This window comes from Argopecten irradians, chromosome 5 (genome assembly GCF_041381155.1).
Source record: "Argopecten irradians isolate NY chromosome 5, Ai_NY, whole genome shotgun sequence".
Taxonomy (NCBI): Eukaryota; Metazoa; Mollusca; class Bivalvia; order Pectinida; family Pectinidae; genus Argopecten; species Argopecten irradians.
Genome location: NC_091138.1, coordinates 34,531,095 through 34,553,177, shown reverse-complemented (window position 1 = coordinate 34,553,177; position 22,083 = coordinate 34,531,095). Strand labels below are relative to the sequence as shown.

The 22,083-nt window shown below is 33.8% G+C and overlaps 1 protein-coding gene across 1 annotated transcript; it reads right to left on the bottom strand.

Moving 5' to 3' along the window:
• Positions 1 to 12,180: 12,180 nt before the first annotated feature.
• On the bottom strand, positions 12,181 to 21,421 carry LOC138324548 (lipopolysaccharide-induced tumor necrosis factor-alpha factor homolog). The gene is made up of 6 exons (XM_069269602.1): positions 21,323 to 21,421; positions 19,791 to 19,864; positions 14,721 to 14,777; positions 14,147 to 14,176; positions 13,096 to 13,294; positions 12,181 to 12,431 (listed from the first exon to the last, which is right to left on the bottom strand). The coding sequence occupies exons 2-6, from the start codon at positions 19,855 to 19,857 to the stop codon at positions 12,323 to 12,325; spliced, it is 462 nt and encodes a 153-aa protein (XP_069125703.1). The 5' UTR covers positions 19,858 to 19,864; positions 21,323 to 21,421; the 3' UTR covers positions 12,181 to 12,322.
• Positions 21,422 to 22,083: the final 662 nt, after the last annotated feature.

Sequence of the window (22,083 nt, the reverse complement as noted above, 5' to 3'; positions counted from 1 at the left end):
AATAAAATACGTTTAAATATACGATTACATCGATTTATCAAAGGGATTTTTTTCCAAATCCATTCGCAACATTTGTGTCTAAACTGTGACGTCACGATAAAATCGCTTTTTTCGCGTCAAAATGGAATTTATTTTCATATAGGGATTGGATTATTTCGTTTTTTTGTTAACCTGTTAAATGATGCTCCACCGCTGACATGAGCTATAAATGATATTAATCATTTGAACAATAATTGGTGTTTACTATCATGTATACAAAATAATTAATGCCTATTTAAAACACAAAAAATAAAAAAAAAAACAATTTAGGCGCCTATTGAACCAATAGCATGGGGTCTGCAAACATATGGCGCCATCAGACTTCATTCCATATTTAATAGATATAGTGTCAATTATTTAGTTCGAATTTTTTCGTAGAGTAGAGCTCCGCAATTACTTCATTTAGTAAAGTTTCATATTTTTAAGTTTTTCTTGAAGTAAAATTAGAAGCTCAAACTTTGTCAATGGTGGTAATGGTGGTAAAGTAAGTCACTTTTGTAAGTCTGCAAAATAATACTAAATCGGTCTTGCTCCTGATTTTTATAGTAAAAAATACCATTTGTCAGCGGTGGAGCATCTTTAACCATGCTTGTATGGAACAATTCCTCTTAAGAATATATTCTATGGGGCACGTTAGCCAGTTATGGTAAGCAAACTCAGCTAGTATTTGCGTATAGTGAAAAGCCTAGCAAATGTAAATATAGAGATATGAAAGAAAAAAAATGACCAATAAGAAAGTCTGATTTAGTATGAATACAAGAAAATTATAAATTTCTCGACGTTTACTTCAAATTTTCCTTTCCTATATAATAACCAACGGATTGCTCTGCATCACCCGTACATTGATGAAGAATTTCAATTGTTTCCATTGCATATTCTTTGTATTTTTCCTGCCGGACAATGACTTTACTGTACCCACTTGTTATGCGTTAATGGCCATTCGACGGGTGTCATCACTTTCATTGGTCAATATTACAACAACAATGTTGTTACTGCACACACATATCGTTCTGTCACCGGCTGTATTTCTCCAAACCTGATTTGGCGGAAGGAATCCATTCGTCTCTGGCCCATTCTGTCATGTTAGTGTAAAGACTAATCCCATGGTGATGGTATACATTGTCTACTCCCTCCTTCTTCCTTTCAAGAGAAAATGCCAATCTGACTATCCCTGACAAATGCCGTCTGGACATGCCTTATGAAAGGTTTTTTACGACTTTTTCTGACACTCCGGAATAATCAGCCAGGGTGTGTATTATAACATACCGTCAGATATTGAGTTGGGGCAGTTAGTAAATGAATGATTTATACTCTCGTCTAAAAGGAAACCAATATCAAATACATTTACATATGCAAGTGCAGAAAGAGTACAGAGCGTCGTTCAGAACAAACTGCTTCTGACGTTTATCGCGGTATTTTTTCGGTGTTTTGAAGATTTTTAGGGTTATAATGTAAACTGTTACTCATAACATATCTAAAGTAATGTATACAAACATTTTATGCCATAACAACCGCCATGATGGCAAAATCCTACACAACAAAAAAAATCATGAAGAAAAGGTTGAGAGAACAAAATCTAAAAATAATGTAGAACACGAATTTGATGCAACATCTAAATAGGGTTCCACGATGTTCATATGATCGTTTTGATCTATTTGCAATGTAGGCAGATGTTTATTGGTATCATTGCCTCAAAGATACTGTCAACGTTCATAAAAGCAATTTTCGTAATTTCATAGCAACCATAGAAATTATTTACATAAAATATCAGTGTAATACAGTATAGGCCAAAAGTACTTTTTTATATAAAGATTTGCCGGCATCGACATCGGTTTACTGAGTATGTTCATCCATGACATTCCTGTGAATCAATTTATATTTTGCAGTGTAAGCAGATGTTCCTGCGGTGTCAGTGCCTTAGAGGGTATGTCACCACGACAAGATATAGTCTATACACCATCCGGCTGATTAAATACTAATCGACCAATAAAACATTCAGGCAAAGGGCAAGACTTCTTGGAGACAACAGGTCGTTTTCTTTAACTAAATTGTGCAAAAAGAGTAGAGGTATGAAAATAATGACATCCGGATTTACTCATTCACCCCTAAGGACACACTTGGACTCTTCTAATTCAAACACAAGAAAAGTTCATTATAAATTTTCAGGGGTGTTTGAGTAAGGGCGATTCCTCGAGGAAGACTGATGGCTTTTTAAATGTTTTTCATCAGATACGAGGCTATATCATAACAATTCTTAGTTTGAATTTGAATTTCATGTTTTGATGTCTGTGAATGTTTTCATTAGAAACTCTAACAAGACTTAGCAAACGACACCAATCTCAAATAGACCCCATTATCACAAACTATTTCATAGTAAAAGATAACTATTCCACAGTAGTAGGTGATAATAGTATACTTTGTCTCAACTATACTTGAAACTACAACAATAGACTACGTCACAGTCATGTTTTGAGTGTGATTACATATCGAGATCGACAGAGCGATGACTATGATTTTTATCCATAATAATAGTGATTGATGTGGATTCCGGCAATTTTAAACTCTATGTATTCCACGGTATTTCGTTGCTCATCTATTTTGACAACTTTGATTAAAACTAGGTGAGAAATAAACTAGATTTCTAGTCTCTTGTCGTTGAAAGATACAGCCTGAACGAAGCAAAGTCTCTCCAAATATGCTGCACTCCATACAACCTTTTGTATTCAACGAGGTCATCTAAAATGACCTTAGCTATCGATGTATACAACCCAAACCAAACCGGAAATTGATATACGTCATTGTAATGATGCTTTATCACGAAAATCTGGAGAGCGCGTGATGAAAAGAAGAACGCATGCATGCGCATATATGCACGTATGTTTTATTCGCATTCGCCGGGAGCGGATGAATAAATTTCAATTGTATTTATCTTCTATTGATTCTGATTTATATGAAAGTCTCCACAATTTATTCCTAATAGATACGCCAAGGCTAGCTTTATTTCTTTCTGTGTATCAGAACATGTACCACAAAGCAAGTCTTTAGGAAGACAGGGTAACATGCATCACTGCACACGAGACATTGACTGTACATAACATTCATCGAATTACAGAGAGCGACAATATATTTGTCTAAAAGATTTGGTAACCAAACAGATTGACGCAATCATGAATTCATGCACATAAACGATTTTCAGAAAATACCATTGGCGAAATCATAGTTTTGTGCAGCGTGAAAAACGCTAACCACTAAAATATGTATGTTTAAACTAACAATGCCATGTAATTCAGTAATTTGACATTAAAACGTCATCTTAACGTGGCATCGTCACCCTAAACTTTAGCACTTGTAAATTCTATCAATTAAATAAACAGAACATATGTCCGTAGGAGAATGTGTATTTTTTACGGTTAGGCCTGTACCAGATAGATACCAGATAGACTATAACAATGGTATTAAAATTTTTCAGCTTTGCCTTTTGACTGCACGCCATTCGATGTGTGATTGGCAAGACCCTCATTACGAAGAAGAAAATGTGTTATTTACATTTGATTAGATATTTCATTTTCAGCTGCGGAAAAAAATCATTCAAACATGAAAACAAAAATGAAAAAAAGTCTTTCAATTACCTACGGCATATATGACAATTACCGTTATGGAACTGCAGAGTAATTAACAAACCATCGAAGAAGAAAATTAGGTATAGTAATTGTGAATACGAAAAACGTTTCAAACCAATTAATCACTAATGATGTTAAGATCTATATATGTATTCAAACTTTTTGCTTTTTAAACAACGGTAAATTGCTAATTACCTAGGATCTGAGGGAACACCCTACAAGCTTAAGGTACTCTAGTGAATGAAGATGTTTAAATCTTCAGGGTTCGTTAACGTGTCTCCTTTGTTCCCCTTTAAAGGTACAAAGAACACGTCAACTAATGAACTTGTATGATATATGTGGCGTCAGTGCAAGTCATGACCTTTTTTGTAATTCTCGTGATATTTACCACAATTTATTAATTTCTATATTTGTTCATTATTGGAGGAAATAACATTATATTAATGATTGCGGTCTATAATAAGTCATAAGAAGAAAGTGGTTTAATGATTTGAAAAATAAATTTTGATGTGTGAAAACTATAAAATCCGTCCTGTGCTGATCAGATGTAGTATGTCGGTCCATGAGTGATTCATTATTTATAAACATCTTCATGCACATAAATCGCGTGAAACTTTTAGACATTCCTTACTAGAAAGCACAGAAGATGCTTTGCTAAAGCAATGTATGAATATTTCATGTTGCGACTGCATGACTCCAAATAACGGATTAGTAAGAGATTTATATCACCAATAAATGCAACGGTTTGAGGATGACAAAACAACATGGAATGGTGATAAAATCCTCTTTTAACTTAGCCAAGGGTTAAACTAGCAATATAAAACACTCGTGAAGTGATGTATGGAGAGCCCTGACTGGGAGATCTGTTAAGATGACGGGGCCATCGACAGTAAAAGCTAGAGGTAGAATATATCAACAAGTGTGTATATTTATCTACCTTATTCCCACACAAAGAAGACGACATTTTTTTATGAAACCAAAATTTATCGAAATCTTGAGTAGCCCGAGCGATATTTATCACCATATACAGTAGTTATCACCATATATAGTTAGTATAATGTGACCTGGTCGGGTGTACTTGTTCTATGTCTCTTACATCATGCTTTAGTGGGGAAAAAACACAGTAGAAAAGGGGCAATAGTCACACTATTAAAACACGAGCATACTGCATGCTCCCAAAACATGCACGCACTTCATACTTGCAACACATCGCATACACACAGGCCGTCCTAAATGGCCCTACAGTTTCTGTGGCTATCTAAAAAATAGACGCTAATTTAATCAACCAATCAATACAACTAATCGCAACCATTTATTATATGTGGTTCTACGTACCGTTTTAACTATGGAGTCTGATTCCTTTCCTTGAAGTGTCGTTGAAGAAACAATACATAGAGATTGTACATTGTTTTGATTGTGTTAAAGGTGGTATGAACGCAATGGGATACAGACATATTCAATGTAGCGCGTTAGCGCTACATGTAGAAAATGTATGTATCCCATTGCGTTCATACCACCGTTAACACAATCAAAACACTGTTCAATCTATATATTTACATAAATAAATCCAATTTTACGTTAAATTTAAAGTTGGGTAACTACGGTAGTCAGGATGACCGAAGATATAGTTCCGATTGTTGAATATTATAGCTGCAGTTTTGTTTGAAATTCAACAATGACACTTTTCAGTTATTTTCATTTTTTTTCTTTTCAATTTGATAATATATCAACAATGTCCATTTCGAATAAAAATTGAGATAACTGAGGCGGAACGACTACCGGTATGTATCATTGCCAGGGTAGTGATGCGGTCCGAAGTGGAGCGAGCCGCCATATTTGATTTTCAACCGAGAAACGTTACCGTGATATAGCTGGTGGTACTTTAGTATGACCGTTGAGCTGCTGAATGTTTGTCATGTATGAATCGGTCTAAGAACGCGATTTAGACTAAATTCTTCATAGTCATGATTTTTTTATTGTACGGAGGATAGACAAGCGTTTGCGTGTGTGTAGGACCATGCAAGACCATGAGACGGATAGGCTAACCTGTAATGGGTTTTTTTTCTGGACACCTGTATATGATCGGTTAACCTATTGTTCGCTTAGACGCTCCCAGAATTGTTCACTGACAATCAGATGTTCTGTTTATTTAGGTGAGATGAGTGACCGTATACACTTGTTGGCCTACATCTGACGTAACTAGTAACTATGGGATTCCCCGAACATTCTTGAGGAAAAACCCCTCCCCCCCCCCGGTTGTAGCCCCGACCAGCGATTCATTTTGTAGTTTATTACCGTTACAATGCTTGAACACATCTTTTGTTTTGATGTCAAATACATATTTAATTGGATCTAATAAAAACTCTTTATTTTTATTTTGAAATCCGTCAATTTATGACGCAAAATCTTATCGAAGCTTAAACTAGAAGTAGTCCGAACCTGCACTGCGTTTGTATTCATACGTCATTATAATTACGCTAATTTGAACGCAACTCCCCTAACGTTGACTATATAGGGACATATGTAAATATAATCGTTTATTTCTTTATTGCACTTTTTTTAAAGTTAAGTTCCTCATTTGTGTTTATCATTCATGCCAATGTGTTATCATTCCGAGATATGATTATATCATTATACCAATGTATTATTATTCTGAGATTCGATTATCATTCATGCCAATGTATTATCATTCTGAGATATGATTATATCATTCATGCCAATGTATTATCATTCTGAGATTCGATTATATCATTCATGCCAATGTATTATCATTCTGAGATTCGATTATATCATTCATGCCAATGTATTATCATTCTGAGATTCGATTATATCATTCATGCCAATGTATTATCATTCTGAGATTCGATTATATCATTCATGCCCATGTATTATCATTCTGAGATTCGATTATATCATTCATGCCAATGTATTATCATTCTGAGATTCGATTATATCATTCATGCCAATGTATTATCATTCTGAGATTCGATTATATCATTCATGCCAATGTATCATCATTCTGAGATATGATTATATCATTCATGCCAATGTATTATCATTCTGAGATTCGATTATATCATTCATGCCAATGTATTGTCATTCTGAGATTCGATTATATCATTCATGCCAATGTATTGTCATTCTGAGATTCGATTATATCATTCATGCCAATGTATTATGAGATTCGTTGAAATTCGATTATATCATCCATGCCATTGTATTATCATTCTGATATTCGATAATATGTTAGTATGTGTGGGAGCATTGCGTTTTAATACACTTAACCGATGTGCCTAAATGTAATTTCCGAGTGAGCTGAAGACAAGAACCCGACCTACATTTACATCTTTTTAAGAATCGAAACTGCTTTATCATGAAACTTGCAAAGACAATCAGCAAATACATTACGAAACAAACCCCACGTTTCGTTATAATGGTGCTACGAAATAAAGTAAACAAATAAATTCTGATGGCGGAGCAAAGTATTTAACAAATGATAACAGATGAAATGCGTGATTCCTACTCGTAAAGCTAAAAGAATTACTGGATCACGTGGTTATTTTACTCCATTTGTTTGTTATAATTGGCACTTGGCTTTTGTCAACATACAGATTACGTAACCAATAAGGACACGTTATCAATCCTGTGAAAGATTATAATAACAAAAATCGTAGTTTCCTTATCAAACACTCTTCCGTATGAAGACTCGCACAATTTGCAATATACGCATGCGCTTCATTTCAATCTGATTAAAATCCATATCTCCAATGTGCTTACCCAAACGCTTCATAGCTACATGCATCGTAAGCGTATTGAAGATATAGACTGTAATCAGTTTACGCTTGATCGGTAACAAAATACTTCAATCGACCAAATATTTTGGAAAATTCCTGATTCATATGTCTATTTCTTTCATTATAAGCATACAGTTAACCTCGTTTATTCGAATACTCTAATAAGTGGACGTTTCTTTTTAGTGGAACTATCACCACATCGAGCTTGCGTATGGTTATAGATACGGCTGTAATTCACAGTAATATTGTCATTAGTATTAAGATGAAGCTACAGAACTCGCTGATAAAAGTGAACTAACAAACAGGTGTCGATTCTATGAGCAATAAGTCCCGAATCATACAATTACAGTCACCACAAGTTTCATTTAAATAAAACACGTATTTCATTTCTTTCAAAACAATTTTGGGGACAAAATGTATAATTGTATATATTAATCTGGTTGCAACGACATAGGTATTTTTTTCTTTTTTTTTTTCGTAAATTTTCATAATCAAATTATTTGTGTTACAAAACCCTTACTCGCAGGGGCGGACGCTGAACTTGAGGTCAAAATTGAGAAGGTGCCACTGGAGGCGTTAGGCAGAAGAGAAAAATATTATTCCAAATTTAGTCGCCTTTTATGATCATGCAATGGGGGCAGCAGGTGCAGTTCTAACGCCGCCCACTTTGGACCGCTAACCAACCAATATAAAGTGGATCAGAGTCTATAAGAGAGCATTCATGTTTAAAACCAACACAACAAAATTATCCAGTGTCATAATTTCATTCTAAAAATTCAATTACTTTTATTATTGATATTTCAAACGTAAGAATTGTTTGTTTTTGAAGCTCATATCTAACAAATTTGCTGTGTTCTAATCAATATATTTGAAGTTTTGGTGATTGAACTTATCATTTATTATCCACATACAAGAATTATCCTACTACACCAAAGTCAATTTGTTTAGGGAAAAGGGAAAAGGGGTCATATCTTTAAATCTTTATTCATGCCATCGGCTTCCTTTGTAGCTGCAAGCGCCTCGAGTTGTAAGACAAACTACCGAGTCTCTCTCACTCTCTCGTGATGCAACGTTGTAAAAAATCCCTGCCTAGGAAATTTAATCAGAATCAAAAGCAACCAAACAATACATGTAAATTGCTGTTATTTTCCTATATTGAATCACCAGATCAATCAATGGGCATAAGATCTTGGAATTACTGGAGTCGACACAAACATTGTTACTCTACACTATCGATTACTCGATAAACAATGAAATATTGTGTCGTAATTAACATACAACACACAGGGACATGGGAATCAGAGTCAGGTGTTGTGGTTAGCTTAACTAATTCTGGTGTAATTTACAAGGATATTGGAACCTGATTTCAATTTCATCATCATATTAAAAACCACTGAATGCGAACCTAGTGTTGTTATAAGAATTATTTGCACAACCATTTGGATAATAGACTCTCTCGACGTTGACACCAAAATCAACACAGGGACGTGAGAATATTGGTCTAGTCAGTTATCACGAAAACCAACACAGGGACATCAGGATATTGGTCATATGCAGTTATCATGAAAACCAACACAGCGTTTTCCTATCATTGATAACGAACTGGAGTAAATTATCTTGTAAATATATACATATATAAAGGCCTATTCGTTACAGATATTTGTTGATTTGAGACTGGCAAACTGCTGCAAGTTCTGATATGTACGTGGTATCATCGACTAAAAATAAACTGAATTATGCTAAATTTCAGTATTGATGTACTACCATCATAATGAATGTATACAAAAGCATTAATGGTGATATCATAAAAATAAAGAATTTCTAAAACTTTTAATAATAATCTGCATAAGATATAATATCACCTTGCAGCATGAGTCTATCTACATATTTTAAAAAACAACATACGAATAAACTGCAGTTTCGCTCAAAGTTATAAAAAAAAATAGAAAAAAAAGTTTTTGGGTAAACGGATGTATTCATTCAACCTTCACTTATCCGATCGGAGTTCGATTCCCGACGCGTATGTGAAATGGTTAGGGGTCCCCTACACGCCAGTTTACATGGTGTTTTCTGAACAGTTTAATTTCGTCCTACTCTAATACCTATTGTGTTCAAAAGTCTGGATTTTGTTAACGTTTTTGGCAATCGATGTAAAGTAACATTTATTTTAAACAAACATGTTTTGAATTTTTCGAGTTGCTACAAAGAGTATTTCACATCAACAGAAGAGCTACGGACCACAACAGAATACAATTCCCTGCTTTACTTGAACTTTTTAAGTCCCAGTGTTGTAGCATATGGTTCGCATTTGTAACGTCTTGATTATATACCGAAAAACAGTTCGTAAACTTATTAAAAATCAAAATCAATATATGTGAACCTAACCATTTTGGGAGCCTACATCTCGTGACATTTGAATTAACCAACGTGTTTAAACTTTGCGTGCGAGATTAGCGTGTATTGGTATAAAAAGAAAACAGTTATCAGAAAATTGATTCATGACAGAAGCCAATCTTTTTGAAATAAAAAATACTGATGTGCTTTAGTTTGCCATGAATAACGTTTTCGGATAGGAATGTTTTGGAGAGATACACGGTATTCATTGTTTATATTAAGAATAAAATCCAACTTTTCATTAGGACTGGTTGGTATGATAATCATTTTAAACCCATTTAATCCCGCCCCGATTCCAACTTAAGTTTGTTACTTTGAAAGTAAAACCTGGAAAGTATCAATTTATTTTAAAAATGCCGAAAAGCCGACAAATGGTAATTTTTATCTATCAAAAACAGGAGCAGACGAATTAGTATTTTACTTCAATAACAAAAGTTATTTACTTTACACAATTACTACATTGAAACGTTTGAGCTTCTCATTTTACATCGGAATGATTTTATTTAAAATAATTAATTTCATCCCTAAAAATATTCATTCATCTATGCAATTGCCCTATATGGAATGATGTACTGACTTCACAGGCACTCAAAATGTTTGTGTTAATTTGACATACTTATACGAGAAAACATCTTGTACAAATTTTGTTTATGCTCTGTCAGCGACGGAGCTGAAAAGGTAAGGCTTATATAATTATGAAAAAAAGCAAAATAAAAAGCTTTTGTGTAAGATGAACGTTAAATGTTAAATGTTCAGAAGGTTTTAATGAGGAATTGCTATAACAGTTGTGAGTGGATTTCTTCTAACAGATTTCCGACAACTCTTATATACCAAACCTGTTATACCTAATAGACAGCTCTAGAGCTCTAATCATACACGAGTTGTCGCCCCTCTCAACTGATTTAATATAAAAAGAAAAGAAATGCACGCGAGTTATATCCCCTTGCTTTATTAGCAGTGTTTCTTAGAGTCATCAATAGTAGTACTTATTGAACAAGAGATCATAGAATGATTTTGGCGTCCAACTTCTTTTCCTCTTCATATGAAGAATTTATTGCTCACAACTTCAGTTATCTAGATAGCTAGATAATAATACTGATCATGTATCACCTTGTTAACTATACGACAGAACTGATACAATTTTAAAATTTTAGATGAGTGAAGTTGTGTTATTAATTCTTGACGATTCCTTAACTAGATAACTTGATACTTTTTTATACATACGTATCTTTGAAGTGTTTCGTTAGTCAAATCTGACTGGACATTTTTACTCTAATTGGTAATTAATTTATCATATAAGTTGTTTAACCTGTTGTAAAAATGTGTGACATTCTAATAAATAAAATATTTTATTGTATTGTTGCATTGTATTATCAAATTCCAAATGATCAGCTGGCCATGGTGTCTAGACAAAGGTTACAAAGTTGTCCATGACTACAAATGTTTCTAATCATTCCCAGATCGTGAGGTACATTACTACTGAATTGACAGAACTTGATATGAAATTAGTCTGAATAAAGAACCTAAAGTTTATTCTAAGAAATAATGATTTGAAAGAAAAATCTGAAAAATAGCGATAACAATCTTAAATTATCAAAATCAAGGATTTAATTTCTTTTCTAAAAATGCAATATGCATAATTTTGCACTAAAGGGAACCTACATATGAAATTTCAGAAATATATCTTCAGTAGTTTCCGAAAATTATCTATAACAAATTATAACAAAATATTGTCGGCCATCTCATTTTCGGATCGGTCCCGAAATGTAATATGTATACCCAGGTAGATAACAAGAATTGTTTGCGGATGAAGGGACGGACCTCGGACGAAAGATGATTTGAACAGTCTACCAAAAAAGAAATGAAACGATAGAGTTTGCCCATCTGGTACATACATACGGGTACTTTAAATTAGCATCAATATAGTGTTCTATTAACAGTGAATTATTATATACTTTTTTGTCATTTTATCAGGCGACGAACACCTGGGATCGAAGATGTCACCTGCTATTATATTGGAACTGTATCTGTTATTTATAGGTAAGGTAACAGGAAAGAAGTTTTTTACAAACTGAGAAGCTTCAGATTGAAAGTATAATGAATATCGTTTTATAAAAGTGATCGACATCCGTCTCGATGCTCATTGGTAGAATAAAAGTATGACGTAAAAAAAAATTAAGACCCCTGAATACGACATTTTATCAATTACTCAGAACAGATAACGTGTTCCAGACGGCATTTTAATATATGAATTACGTCTATATTTAGCATGTTTTTCACACGATAGCTGTGTACGTGCTTAGAAGTATTCTTTTGACAAAAATCAGACTACAATGATCAGACTAAGATTAACACGTATATATACAGATGTATAAAACAAGAAAGTTAGTTACTGCATCAAATATGTGCCCCGTTCTCGGCTAAGTCCATATAACAATAGGATAACATCCGGTCACATGATCGTTGTTTGTTTTGCTACATCCTTCTCATCACGCCCAGTTGGTGGCGACAGTTGGGACAGGAGTGGATGACATCTTTGAAGATGTTCACACAGAATGGTATCAAACAGCATCCGGCTACCAAACTGTCAAACAAAACAAATACTTATTTAAACGTTGTCAACATGTATATTTAAAAATTGTCTGAACATGTTTTTTTCAAAACAATTTAGTTCGCCCCTGGAAAATGGCGTCGTCGTTGGCATTGGTGTTGGTTAAGGTTTTTGTTCAAGATGTGAAATTCAGGCTTATTTATACCTTAATTGCGAACAATCATTTTAATAACCGAACATTATAGTTTTGATAAATTGAACCTGTATTTGCATTGAAATAGAGTTATATATATATAGGAATTTTCATCGTTTTAAGGAGCCCAAAGAGTAAAATGAGTCCGCATTAATTAACTCATGGGTCTTTCAAAGCTGCCAGAGGCTGGTCTCAAACCTTTCTTGTTTTCTGTCTATCTAGTCAAGATAAACAAAACAAAACTTCTGGGTAACCATTGTGTCTTCGATTCTCGTTTTAAAATTTGATATCAATAATAATTTCCTCCCCCCCCCCAAATAATTCAAGGCACTTCACCAATAGTTTAAATCATTGTTATTTCAAACAAACTGAGGCATCATAGAGTTTTACCGAAGTTATTAAGCTGAAATACTGTGGTCGAATCTTTAATAATTATCATTTCAAACAGACTGAACCCATCTTATAGTTTTTAGTGTATTCATTAAACAAAATTACAATAATTACCCCAGTACACAGCAGACAATGGAGATCAGGTAGACCATCATCCCGGTCTCGTAGTGTATCGAAGTAAGGACTTCCTGGTGACAAGCATCACACTTCATTCTGATTGGTTCCTCGTTAAACGCCTCCTTGGGCGGGACGAACGTTGGTTGGTTGATTATGACAGTGGTACCTCCACTTCGTGGTCCATAAGCAGGATTCGCTGGAAGGAATTTAAGATATATGATTATTTTAAAAGAAAATTGTGTGGTAATGAAATCATAAAAATTACCATGATGTAACCCTCTGAATAACGCTCTTATGCCAATTTTCCGCTTACGGATTTGTGATGTAAAACTTTCTGATCTTTCTAATTGGCACGGGAAAAGTGTACTACCTAGTAGTTACATAAATTTTGCTTCGTGCATAGCTCTTGTTAAAATCAACAGCATCCCATGAATGTTATAACGAAATTATAAAACGTCATCATATTTACCTATATATACATTGTACATGCAAAAATGTTTTGGATTGATTTTACATCAGTTATTGTGGCATTGCCATAAAATCGTCGCGTGCAGTGCTGCAGCTGTTGAAATATCACAGAAACCCTTTTTGATCACACGAGATTAACATGTCCCCGAGTATTTTATGTGTTTATGAAAATAAAACATTGAACAATTAGCAACGTCGAGTCGTTCAGTGAGTTCATGTACGCGTTTCGCCCGCATTCAAAACATTTTTGTTTAATCTTAGAACATTTAGTTTGATTGAGGGATTTGATCGACATTCTCAAGTCCTACTACTCGTTTTATAAGTAAACGTGCAATCAGATGTTTATTAAAATACTCCCCGAAAAAACATTTAGCCACCACGACAAATAGCGACATCAAAAAGCCGGAGAAATAACCTACATGCAATATTGTCTTTGAATGTGTCCATAACACGTTATTTTATGTATCAATAAAACATGTTCTTGACATCGAGATAAGCAAACTAAAGATACTTAAAATCAATACAAAATTAGTACTAGAAGTCATGAAGAGAGACATAAATGCTAAGACAATATACATACTTGGCCCATATCCCTCTTCTGGCGGTCTGTCTGAAAAGAAAGAATAAACAAAGCGATGACATGAATTATTAATACTATTTGACTTGAAAGCTCTATTTTTGTCTGAGATACACACAAGAGCACACCATAACAACATGTAAATGCCTTACATATACTTCGTGTATGTATGGTAATAAAAAAATAAAAGCACTAACAACAAAACTCAGAATAATTAAGTACGTAGATAATTCCTTATGAATATCAGAATTGGATGCATGTTTTGGGTAACTTTATTAATCTAGAGTATTTTCTTTCTCTAGATGAAAAACAGGGGCATGGGCGTTTTCTATTTATTATATGATTTTCTTGTGGTTTTGTTTCACGTTTTACTGTTTCGTATTATCTACATTAAAGTGTTGTCATCTTGTATATTGAAAATTTTAGTTGGGAACCAGTGCACACTGTTTGATGGCAAGAAATCTCAAACTGGCAGGAGGGGGGAGGGGGAGGGGGGTTGGTTGGTAGGCATTTAAGAAATTACAATCATCATACATATATCAGAATAGAATTGATTAACTAGAATTGATTGACTTACTTTTAGGTGGCGGTGCTCCATACGAGAACTGTCCTTGGTCATTCTCATTACTGTTGTCTACAAAGGTAAAATAGGAATAATGATACTATTACGTCACTACAAATCATACATGATGAATTGTTAAAAGAGGATCTTGAAGTGCTGAATGAGATCAACAACATAATATTAAAGATGCTCCACCGCCGACAGAGCGTAAATGATATTCATCATTTGAACAATAATTGGCGTTTTATCGTGTATATATATGCCTAATTAGCACAAAAAATGACATAAAATAATTCAGTTCGCCTTTGGTGCATGCGCAATCATTACTTCATTCCATATAGGATATAGTGCCACGGAATTTTTTCGGGATGCAATTAATTATTTTTTTCATATTTTTAACTTGAAGTAAAATAAGAAGTTCAAACTTTTCAATGGTGGTAATGGTGTGAAGTAAGGAATTTTTGTAACTGAAGAAAAATACTAAATCGTCTGTTCCTATTTTTGATAGTGGAAAAATACCATTTGTCAGCGGTGGAGCATCTTTAATATAACAGTGGTTTCTAGGTGGAGTTTTTTTTAATTCTATTTTTTATGAAACACTAGTATCTTATAAGTTTCCTTCGCACAATATTATACTTGGTATATTTTGGATTTTGATGTATAGTCGACCTCGATCAACAGTGAAGGGGTATAGTATCAATCCAAGGTTTCAGATGTTTTGTGGTATTACTAAAGACTGAAAACAAATTGATATTAACCTCGGGTTTCAATGTGCTAAGGCCATGTGTGCTTTGCTCGATCATTTAGACTTTCACAAATTTCCATATGGACAAGTTAACATGAACATGTTTCTAACTGATGTGTTCTATCTATATTTGTGGTATGTGTTTCGTAAACATACCGTGTTTCAATTTAAGAGGCAAGTGCCTTTATCTGAAAATTATTGAAATTTTTAAAATCATGAAAATTTAATAGACTATTCACATTTTCCGTAAAAATATATTCTTAACCGTTCAACGAGCAATGAAATTTTCTTTGGCAATAATATGTTTTACTCGTAGTGAACGTGTGATGTCCTATCTTCACTAGTATGTTAATTATCACAGTATGTGTACCAATTTAAAATTTCAATTGGCGTTTTAGATGGTAGAACACATAACGTGACGATGGCTGTAAAATGTTTCGTCACTATGACGTTGATTCAGACAAACTCTTTAAAAATTAAAACCATACTGATTAGAATCCTTAATGATCGATACAACAAAAAGAAAAACAACAGCATTAAAGCTACGCGGTATATACAGTGGAAACGTGTCAAAGTAATGTTGGATTATACAATTATTACTATTTTCACCTTCCAAAATGTCTAATGTGTACGTGTACTAATGTTGGTCGGTGGTTTTTCTACGGGGTCATTTGCTTTTCTCCTTCTCCTCAATTCCTCCTTTACTGACCCTGACTGTTAAATGGCATAAAACAAAAACAATCGAGAAAATTGTCTATTGAGAGACATCCAATTTCGAAGGAAACCTTGCATATGACAGAGAGCAGTATTTCTTTTGCTTTAACATTTGATGAAGACTATGAAGTACTAGCATCTGGGCTGCCATGAAACAGATCGATAATGATTGGACCGTAATAGACGGTTATGTGGCAACTAAAACAACAACTAATGTATTTATAGGAACATCTTGACCAGACGCCAACACGCTAGATCAGGTGTATCTCCATAGAGGAGGTAATTGACAAGCTTTATATAAATACTGTTTAATACCAACTCAGGGTTCACAGTTTTATCTCGCAATGCCCCTTTAATAGACTCAATAACATTATTTGTGTAAACGAATTTGATAAACAGCAGGTGAATGTGAGACAACCTTGAAAACAAAGCATCAAAAAGGTCAAAGGAGTTTTATTATCGCTTACTTCTTTAAGGAGAAAATGTCAGAGCTATATATGATTTCAAATAATCTCTCTTTTTTAATTATTAAGAGTAAGTTCTAAACTACCGTATCCTATATGCATATATTCATATACAAAATGTATATATTAGAACATCCAGCAATGTCATCTACCTCCTCTCGTGTAGGAAATGCACAATGCAATACGTTGGGGAAACCGGTGGTCCACTCAACGTCAGAATCAACAATCACCGTTTTTCTATCAAACAGAACAAACCTGACTATCCGGTTGCCAGACATTTCAACTTACCCAGGCATAGTTGGAAAGACATGCAGGTGATTGTAATTAAGCACTGTTAACGTTCCTACTGGACACAAACCAAGCGTCGATCGAGAGAGGGATTCTGGATTACCTATCTACAGACCCGCTATCCCAAAGGCATTAACGAACGTTAAAATATTATAAGACTCTTTCATATGTGGATATGAAGGATAGGGATATTCTACCCGAGGGTCACAAAATGTAGTAAAACCCGAGGCTTGCCGAGGGTTTTGCAACATTTTGTGATCCCGAGGGTAGGATATCCCTATCCTTCATATCCACTTATGAAAGAGTATTTTTCTTTCATACCACGACGTTTTATTGCAATTTTACAACTATATTATGCCGCCATTTTGAAATAAATTCGAAGAAATCCACGGCTTGAAGTCAATTTCCATACATGAAAAATTACGTGATATTTTCAACACAAATTCCGTTGCTTGCATCTTTTATAGTAAAAACGCATCTTTTATAGTAAAACCAGTCAATTCTCTGAAAAAAAATGTTAAAATTTTTTTTCCGAGGAAATAGAGATTGTGTTGACGCCGTGACGTCACGAGGCTTTATTGCATGGGTAGCCATGCAATACCGCCTCAGGCGACATGAGTGTATTGCCCTAGACCAGCCAGTATTACACGTGTAGGTATGAAAGAAAATAATCTTTAAATATACTAGGTTTAGATCCTTTACATATGCTGCCCAGCAAAAGATGACTAAATTTGGGACTATGCTTCTTTGCCAACACACCGAGAAGATATTTGCCTACTTTGTCCCGCATTACTGTTCGTATTCCTATTATGTAATCGTGTTCGTTTTGTATGTCTTGATAAATGGGCAGATCACCTTGGAAATTTGACAATTTTGTGTTGTCCACAGTTGGAATTACTTCCTTAGCCCATATTAAAAATGACAATACAAAATTACCCTTCTCCGTTAAATATGGATATAAATCTAAGCAACTAACTATTATAATCAGTAAATAAATCCGCCATACTACCATATCATAACGGATATTTTTAGGCATTTCATAGCCGCTTTATTAATAAGATAACTATTTACATTTATATTTACATTAGAATTATTTATGAAAATAAAAATTATTGAAAGGTTATTATATTATATCTAAAGTTATGACACCCATATACGACGAGAAACGAGATTAATGGAACAGCTGGATGACAAAGTCGTTCCACAACGTCGCGTTTTCAAGCTTCCGTCTTCCAGTCAACCTTTTTTTTGCAAATGACAAATGATAAACAAGAAATATAGTTAAAATAAGATTTGATTGACATATTACAGTAAACCTTAGTTGATTCTATATCAAGAAACAACACATTAAAAATTATACATTAAAATATTGTGGGGAACTATTTTTTATTGATATGAAACTGGCGTGATGTTTGAAATCAACTGATCGATGCACTAGAATCGCTGTATTCATAGTGTTTTCATAGGCAAATGTTTTTTTCTTCAGTTGATTGATTCATATAGTGACGAAGCACTTATAATCTAAATATAACATTTTAAAAGATGTTAAAAAAATTATCGCATGTCAATGACTTCGTTAGAACCCCTATTGTTTGACTTATAAACGAGATAAATCATGACGTCATTGATTTTTATTGTCACAGATATTAGACATACGACTTTCTATATGACATTGAAACATGCATCAGGTAGGACTATTAGCGTTACATCCATTTCATAAAATTTACGTCTATATTTTTCCTACTTTTATTTTTTAATTGACTATAGTTTTGGTTTATTGGGGCGTAATGTCCCTTTAACAGCTAGGTTCATTACAGGACAACCTCTACTACGTGCAATATATTATGTTTATGTATGTACATGTTTGTCTGTTTTGGGAGGCTGCGGTATTTCGTGTTTGCAAAAAGGCGATGATTTCAGGGAAATCATCTGTACTTTACTACATGACGCTGTGTATTTATATTGTTGTGTTTCGTTATATACATGCTAAATTGACTTAACTCATATCCAAAAGGGGCGATGTTAAGTCGTTATGAAAAAGAAAGTAAGTTAGTAAATTTGATCGCCTTTTACGATCAGGCAATATGGCAGCAGGTATTATTTATAACGCCATACCTTCATGGCATACACATAGAAACGATTAGGGACACGGGACTTACTATGTTTCTATATTCACTTTTAAAAATGTTCCACCGCCGACAGGGCATAAATGATATCAATCATTTGAACAATAATTGGTGTTTAATCGTGTATATATATGCCTAATTAACACAAAAATAATATAAAATAATTTATTTCACCTTTGGTTCATGCGCAAACATGCGCTGTGATGTACTTCATTCCATTTAGCATATAGTGTCACGGGATTTTTTCGGGATGCAATTAGTTATTTTTCATATTTTTAACTTGAAGTAAAATTAGAAGCTCAAACTTTTCAATGGTGGTAATGGTGTAATAAGCTACTTTTGTAACTGAAGAAAAATACTAAATCGTCTGCTCCTGTTTTTGATAGTGAAAAAATACCATTTGTCAGCGGTGGAGCATCTTTAACGTGAGTAATGTTATTACTATGAATATAATATTATCGTGTTCAAGTCGGACATTTCCGATAGATACGAAAACGGAGACGTTGAGAGAATGAAAGGATAAAATTTGAGTTTATATTACCCAGGTACTGTAATACATAAAATGGTCGATGTGTAAAATCCTTGGTTGTTTTCATGGCTGTATAAACACTATTATAAAATCAACGAAATTTGTTTTTAATATTGTCGCAATTGCTCCTTAAGCTATCCGCGGAATTATGCTACTTCTCAAAACCACGAAAGAAAGTACTCACGCATATTTCATGTTATACAGTATAGTGTACATTACCTGCTGGCGGGTACGGTGGGGGAGCTGGTTTGTCCTCTACTGACACCTGTAAGAAATCGTCCGACATCCTGCACCTGTACAGGGGGACATGTAACTTGTGAGAAAGGCATAATGTGGAAACTATTTGTCTACCAAGACCTTAAAGAGCTTGCATATCGATAATCTAAATGTAAACAGATAAAGTATATGATTAACAAGAAATTAGTAAAACAGATTTGATAATAGTTAATAGTCCTGATGGAATGTTAGTGCAATATGTAGTCCATCTGAAGCGCTAGGGTAATCGCCTGGAATAGGTCGCTTTCTTATAGAGGTACAAAAATATGCGTTTATGTCATTTTTCTGATAAAGGCTACAGCAACAAAATTGGTTTTAATGATGAATTGTCACATTCCAAGATAAATACATTATTTTTTATTACGATTTTTGGGTTAAAAAGTAGTAGGTAAGTTTTTTCCCGACTACATTTACATATATTGTAGTACATTATTTTATTTTATATACAACATCACCATACATATTATAAATGTTTAACTTGTTACGTGATGTTTTAAATTCCAATCCAAACTGTTTGAGGAGAGATAAAGATAGACTTATTCTTGTAAATAATATAAAGAAACGTATTTCTAGATCACAGTTCTCTGGTAAACTCGACACAGAATTACGATTCCTACGGCATGTACTTTTTGCATTACTGCATGGGTACTAAACATTGTTTCAATATAACTTAAAATGAATAGTTATTAGATAGAAGTAACTTTAGACGTTGTAATCTATAAGATATGATAAACCCTATATCCAGATAAAGTGCTATATTAATTAGAAGATAATCTAAATCAGTGACAAAGTGCTTTGTAAAATAATGAAGTAACCCAAATTTTGCTTTGTTGTTTGAAATGAATCTAAATATAAGAGGAGAGTTTATATAGGCAAACCCTGCTATTAAATACATTATAAAGAAATATATGAATGGATCAAATATTTTGAAATTGAATTAGAAAATTATTATACTCATTACTTTTAAAATACTGAAAAAAATATTGTAGTTTATACTTTCACAAAACAGCAATATATGAATTATCGACTGAAATGCTAAATACGCTAGACAGTTTATATATTTCGACCAGCCTTTAAGATACATTTACATGTATTTAAAACTTGAAACAACCGCATATCAAATGTACATCATCAATTTCCCCTTGCTGGTTTTAAACATAAGTATTATATAGTCTATATGCTGAGGTCGATGATTTGTGGAGCTGGCATGCTGTCTGTATCCCTCACACCATCGTCCAGCGAGGAGATATTACCTATACCTTACTGTACCAAATCGAAGATGATAAATAATTCACGCTCATTCGTTTCATGTTAACTGCCAGTGCCCTAAATAACTATAGGTTCCTGGTGCTAAGAACAATATATTTTGTAGAAAAAAATCCTTCTAAACAACGGTATATTAATAAACGTTATTGTTGTTATATCATACACATTTTAACTATTTGATATTTACATATATCAATCAATCATCTTACCTGTGGAGGTGGTGATGGCGGGAGAAAAGGTAACGTCTGCTAATCTCCAGGTAAACAGGTGGACTGCCTACTGCGTCTGAGTTGCTAACTCAGTTGGAAGGGTGAGGTGTTAATTACAAATGTACCAAAGTTGCTGTGTCCAGAAAAGCGCGCCAGTTTTAACGGTCACCCCCTTTTTTATGTTAAACAAACTCTATGTTACGGGGAAGTAGGAATGATCGGTTTAATAATATAGTACGTCAGACGAAACATATCGATGAAAGATTCCACGTTTGAAATTATTCAGTAAAATATAAAAACTATCAATATTAATTGCTCAACAGTAATAATGTAGCTCATTCCTTCCAATTTTTATCCTAATGGCGTTTCGCTTTACACATCAAGATCTTGCCAAAATGTTAACTAGTACGATTTATATTATATTGATGGCTAAATTCCATCTTTGCATATTACAGAGTTAGCTCCCTTGCGGGAAGGTATCCATTGTGACATCGTTATTTTGTGAGCCCAATTTACGTCGTTTTCTCCGAAAATTATGATAACAATCAATACCTACCCGTAAGTGTAGATAATCTGTAATGTGCAAATACAGAATAGGTTTAACCTGATGCCAACTCCATTTGTTTTTTGCATTGCTCTAATAGCTGACATCAAAATCAATATCCCAGATATTAATATCAAAACGCCTGCGTTATCAGCAGTATCCATAGAGCATAAAAATTTAACTTTTTGCCTTTTTTTTCTTAGACTTTTGATTTTGA

What these genes read in the sequence shown, in the direction of transcription:
- LOC138324548 (XM_069269602.1), bottom strand. Translation starts at nt 19,857, where the DNA reads ATGTCGGACGATTTCTTACAGGTGTCAGTAGAGGACAAACCAGCTCCC. An exon ending in TGGAGCACCGCCACCTAAAA is followed by an intron (nt 14,177 to 14,720) that starts GTAAGTCAATCA and finishes CTTTCTTTTCAG; the next exon opens with ACAGACCGCCAGAAGAGGGA. An exon ending in AGAAGAGGGATATGGGCCAA is followed by an intron (nt 13,295 to 14,146) that starts GTATGTATATTG and finishes AATTCCTTCCAG; the next exon opens with CGAATCCTGCTTATGGACCA.